Below are 5,858 nucleotides of genomic sequence, written 5' to 3'. Positions count from 1 at the left end.
GATTACCTATGTGCAGTATCGTTGTGTTCTGGCTAAACACCAGTAATCATGCAATGCTTGATTGCTTCTCCTGTTATTTCGTTGGCATGTTGTTCTTTACAATTTTTCTCATTTTTACATTTCGATTGGGAGAAATTTTAACCTTTTTAAGTCTGGGAGGCCAGCTTAATTTTGCGTGTAAAGCGCCTGCAGTATTAAGGATAATCAGCGAATTGGGCAGAAATGAGTAATGAGTAATCGTATAGAAGAAGTCCGTTTTATTACGTTAATGCGTCTGTAAAACATACTGTACAAAACTCGAAAAACTAACGAAGCCTTATCTCTTAAACGTATTGTGAATGTTGGGAAACTCAGTGCATTTTTTTGTCCCAGTTTCCATTACGTTGTTTATCCATAAATTACACTGCTGACTCGGTTTCACTGAGAAGGAGATGCATGGTACCGCGAAGAGAACGCCTCGCTACAAGAAGTGCAGAACAAGCTCAAGAAGCGCAGCGTCCATGTAGAAGACCTTCTATAGCGGATGCGGTCAGGACGACGAGAACGCACTAATGCCGTCCGCACAGCAGAAGCGCTTCACGTGCGTGGAGATGGCGCGGTCGGTGCAGGAGAAGAATAAGTACAAGAAGCAGCTCATGGAGCTCCGGGACGAGATGCTGCTGCAAACGCTGTCCCAGAAACCAGCACGTCGTCATGCAAAAACGCTGCGGCCGTTCCGGTGTCTTAAAACTGCAAGCGGCAGCCCCATGAGAAGCTTTGTAAGTTTGAAATCATCAGGGCCGATTGGAAATCGGTTAAAGGCACGAGAGTTCTGCAGACTGTATTGCCGGATTTTAATAAGAGACCATGTAGAAGCCCATGTATGTAGATACAAATAATAGTAGTGGATACAATTAATAGAAGACCATGTAGATATTTAACGCGAATGATACACTGGCGATACGTGTAGGTGGCGTTTGCGGAGTCACGGAGTATGCCGATGGCCGCGGCAGGCGGAGCTGGCGATGTCCTGGGCGGTGTGCTTCGGCCTAGCTACTTCCGGCCGCAGTCCGAGAAAGACCCCGATCTGAAGGTGCGCACTACAATTATCGTGAAAAACAAAAACTGCTTTGTAAATGGGAAATTTACCAAAAGAAAATAATAGGATGAAAGGTTATACATACAAGAGGTTACCTAAAAATTATTTGGATTTTATGTTGAAAAAGTAGATCAACGGTAGTGTGAAAATTAAAACTTACAGCAAAATGAATGTTAAGACAGTTGACGAAATGATTTATGTGTGGAATTATAGCTTCAGTTTTGCCAGAATATAGTACATGTTTTTTCCCGGTTAAAATATAAGTACAAAAATTGCCGTTAGTACCAATTTTACACTGTTTTATTCCGTACATTTATTGTCAGTTTTCCTTGTGCAGCAGACGGGCTGAATCTGACCGAAAATTTACACACCAGGCATGATAGCGTTTGTGAATGTGCTACTGGTAACTGTTATATGAATCATTAGATGGTTGGTCTTAAATGTTTCGAATTTCTGTTCAATTTTTAACTTTTTTTATTCGGTAGGTCTGACTGTGCCATTTTTCGTTATCAGAAGCAGCTGATGGGGCATCCAGGAAGAGATGCGTCGCCGCCCAGCGCGTCCTCATGCAGCAGCGCCGCTTCCGGTCCGGCTTCTTCAAAGTGAGAGCGACAGCGTAGTAAAAAACCGTTAAACGGAAATGATAATACGGATTGGCAATCGGTGTAATGGCACAGGAGTTGACTCTCCAAAACACACTAAGTGTTGTCGCTGGTTAGTGCACTGTCGTAGTGTAATGGCTCCGTAGCTTCAGGGATAACGACCCAGACATGGTCATATGCTTTATAAAATTAAGCAATATTTTGTTGTCAATTTGGAAACTTCGATAGATTTTTATTTTATCATTGCGTGGTGTACTCGCCGCACCACTGAACAATGAAAAAATTGTACAAATACCGTCGTATGCGACACTATGTGGACGCGATAGAATTCTGCTTTTTAGATGTAAAATAATTAAAATGAGTTGACACAGTCCAAGTAATTAAAGTTGTATAATTAAAATTTTGAACAGTTGTCAAACATTTCTGCTGTTAATTGCTGACGTGCGGTTGTTTAAACCGTTGTAGCTGTTTCCGCAAGACTTTTGTTGAAAACATACGATGTGTATAATACATATGCATACGATGTTCTTAATAATTATTCAGCATTAATGATAATTATACTCTTAATAACTGTTTAACAATTATTCTTAGTAATTATTCAGCGGCCGACAATCTCGCGGCTCCGTGTCGATGTGGTCAGTCGAATAGGAGACACCGAGTGGGCGTGTGCTGGTGTTTGGATGGAGCCGGTAGCCGCCGCATCTGGCAGTGATAATGTCCCGGGCAGCGTCGTCGTCCTGTATTCCCTCTTTTCCCGGCCGCTGGTGGAGAAAAATCCCAGTATGCAGGTGCCGTGCTAAAATTATCGTGAAGAATGGAACTATCTCGTTCTTATGAAATTAAATATTTGGGGTAATTGTAGACCTGATGATTCATAATTTTATTCAGGGTGCCGCCGTCGTTACCGACTGTGATTGTTGCTGTTACATTAGGTAGCTGATTGTTCATCAGGTAGCTGATTTTTCAGATGGTTTTATTCTGATTATAATACAATCTTGGGTATTGCAGAGCAGCTTCGAAGCGCATTCGACAGCGCCATATCCGGCAGATGGTGGTGGTGGGGCGTGACGTGGGGATCTCGCTGCGGCTGGACAAATCACTCTGCACCTCTTCCACGTCGGCACCATGCAGCACCTCCAGGATCTGACCGTCAAGCCGCTCTCCGCACTGGTCACCGGTACGAAATAATTTTCTTTACAGTTGTGTATGTGCTGACATTGGAGGACTGCTGATGCTTGAGCGTTAGCGCGGGAATATGGAAGTGTGTATTTTTCTGTGTTAGGTAAGCGTCCGTTGGGTATCTTGCTGCCTGAGTTGCTGGTGCGCAAATCACCATGTCGGCATCCTGTCGGCACCACCACCAGCGTCGTCATCTCTGCCCTCCTCCCCGCGGGCCCCTATATCTGCGCTGTCTGTGGTGTTGTGTGTTCCTCGGAAACCGCTACACCTTGAATTGCCATGATTCTAATCCCAGACCTTTGTTTACCGCTTTCAGTTCGGTGTTTTCACAATTCACGGTGTTCTTCTGTTGGCATTCCGTCTTTGCTTCTGTTTTTGATTGTTACTGTATCTGTATTTGATTTTACTACAGTAATTTTATATTTTTTAATGGGATTTCTTTAATTTGCGCTGTCATTTTTTCAGATTTACTTTCTATGGATTTGCGAATTTATAATTGGTGTATAATGGGACTTTAGTGTGTTTCCCTTGACATTTCAATAATTTTAATTAGGGGAATTCAAAACACAATAGTGAGAATACAGTCTGTAGATATTGGAAAATACCGGAAATATGGAGGTTGTGTGGTAGCGAATAAAAAGACAGGTCATCGCACAATCCTTGTGTTTCTGCTACGAAGTCATCGCAATTGTGCCTACCAAATAATTGCTTTGGCTGGAACATAGTCATACTGTACTGTAAGTACTTCCGTTAAACGTTTCATAAAATATAAAATTAATAAAGCATTCTGATTTACGTACTCGCCCTCACGATTGGTTCTAGTAATATGAAACTGTTTGCAGAAACTAGCATGCTTACAAATAATAATAACAATGCATATCGGTTTTAAATGATTGATATTTTACTTAACCTACGTAAATACGTACTAACGTAAATAGTGGAAAAACCGCAGTATCCACTCTATTGCTGACATAATTTCCGTGCAGGTAGCCAAGCAGCCCAAGCTTCTGGTAAACTAAAGGCTGTAAAGCATTTTTTGAAGTACGAATCGTAAATATGTACTCGGAGCCACTTCAGAATCCACTGTGCGATATAAAATTTATTGAGTATATTGCCACCCATTTTCAATAATTTTGTAGATCGCACAGCTTTATTGTACTGTATGTCCGCTCGAAAACTTACTGAAATGTGAGCGGCGTTCCGTTTTCAGTGCAGTCCTTTTGCGATCACTCAAGTGCTCGCAGAAAGGGCACTAAACACGGAAAACCAACTCTCGACATTGTATTGTATGCAGTACAAAATTAACACATCTTTGCCACTGCAATGACCTTGTTTGTCGGAATCATGTGGAAAGCGAAAGCTAGGTGCTGTTATTGTTATCTACATACTATTGTGCAATAAAAATAATACTTAATAAGTTTATTCACGAATTCTTAACGTTAAGAAGCTGATTTGGTAAAGTGGAGAAATCATCTTCGATAAATACACTTAAATTGAGTACGTTTTACTAAATTTCCCGTTACTGTCCCCGTTAAATTTCGATGTTGATCCTCTGCAGTCTGCACCAGATACTCTGTTTTCGGTATCTTACCTGTTTTTTAGTGACTCGTTTATTTCGTACAAGCGGCAATTATTGCCAATTTTCCGGACCAGAAACCACTCAGAGGTTTTCTGGAGCCTTTGGGCAACGATATATACACCGGTGTCGGATAGCTGCTAAGAACAGTCTGTCCATAAGACCATTATGCCTGCGTGTACATTTTCCATATTTAGAAAAAAAATAGTAAGGGCATGGGTGAAGAACAAATTCTACTAAAAGACACTGTACCATTCGACCCTGTGGCGTTTTATGCCAACTGTACTTCCGCAAGATGGTAAAAGGCATAAGTTTTCTTGACATAAGAACACTGACAAAGAGCACTGGTATTCTAAGCGGACGAAAGGTCAACAATGGTCATGGAATCCTATCAGAAATACAGTATCTGTCAAGCACGAATAATGCGGTTTTACATGCGGATCTTATGGCTGTTTTCAACGACTGCCCGCAGGAACAAGCAGGTGCGGAATGGGTGAATTTCGAGTAGGATGTACTCGACGGTTGCGCCACATGCCTGGGTACACTGACATAATACACAATGCCCATAATATACAAAAGGTTCTCAATTACAGGCTGGCTTGTAAGGGAACAACATGGCATAATCGACATGACAGACGCATTGTAGAAGCGGAAATCCTATCGAAGGAGGGTAAGAAGCCATTCAAGATGCGCTAGCATAATTATAATTGCAAGACCTGCGTGGCCGGGGTCAGCGGCCAAAAGGCATACGAGCTAAACGCCACAGAAGCGCTTACCGCTCATCCACGGGAACGTGTTGACAGTGCGGTCCGAACGGAGCAGTGGACGCGACTCTTTATAAGCCTCCACGAGGTATCGTACGCTTTCTGCGCGCCGCGGTGACAGACAACAAGGTCACTGGAGGGTATTCTGAATTAGCGCACGTGCCTGTGTCCATGAGCATGAGCAGCATGAGGGCGTCCTGCACTAAGCACTAGTTCATATGATATGGACACTGGTTGTTCACGGAGGAAACGGCGGACAGTTAGTAGCTCCATACCAAAAGGATGGAAGGCTTTGTAAGCAGAATCTAACACCAAGGAAACCGACAGTCCGACACGCCTGAGAAACTATGCCCGCTGTCTCCACCCACCGTATGGTTAGACGAATTAGCCGAAGATTAATTTTACTCTTCATACGAAACACAAGCGCGTATTATAGCGTATACTTAATAATCTGTTCGCGTATAAAAATGTCATATACAGGAGGGTAGGCACACGTCGAGGAAAACTTTTGGAATAGCACAGAATAGGTTAAGCAGTATGCTGTGCAATACACTCAAAAACCAAGCCTAGTGCCGCTATTCCCTGCTATACTCGTTTATTCTGTGAAGATAACCGTTATATGATTACGAGTTAAGACGTTGCCTGTCAGGCTGTCACAC

The 5,858-nt window shown here is 42.6% G+C and overlaps 1 protein-coding gene across 1 annotated transcript; it reads left to right on the top strand.

The window, feature by feature from the left end:
• Positions 1 to 1,422: 1,422 nt before the first annotated feature.
• On the top strand, positions 1,423 to 3,412 carry LOC129602455 (uncharacterized). The gene is made up of 6 exons (XM_055501472.1): positions 1,423 to 1,481; positions 1,592 to 1,680; positions 2,272 to 2,468; positions 2,569 to 2,612; positions 2,689 to 2,857; positions 2,963 to 3,412. Exons 2-5 carry the CDS (start codon positions 1,620 to 1,622, stop codon positions 2,825 to 2,827), a joined length of 441 nt encoding a protein of 146 aa, XP_055357447.1. The 5' UTR covers positions 1,423 to 1,481; positions 1,592 to 1,619; the 3' UTR covers positions 2,828 to 2,857; positions 2,963 to 3,412.
• The last annotated feature ends 2,446 nt before the right edge of the window (positions 3,413 to 5,858 follow it).

The sequence above is a fragment of the Paramacrobiotus metropolitanus genome, unplaced genomic scaffold, assembly GCF_019649055.1.
Source record: "Paramacrobiotus metropolitanus isolate TYO unplaced genomic scaffold, Prichtersi_v1.0 Parri_scaffold0000476, whole genome shotgun sequence".
NCBI lineage: Eukaryota > Metazoa > Tardigrada > Eutardigrada > Parachela > Macrobiotidae > Paramacrobiotus > Paramacrobiotus metropolitanus.
Note: the sequence above shows the minus strand (reverse complement) of the source record. Positions and strands in the feature narration are given on the sequence as shown.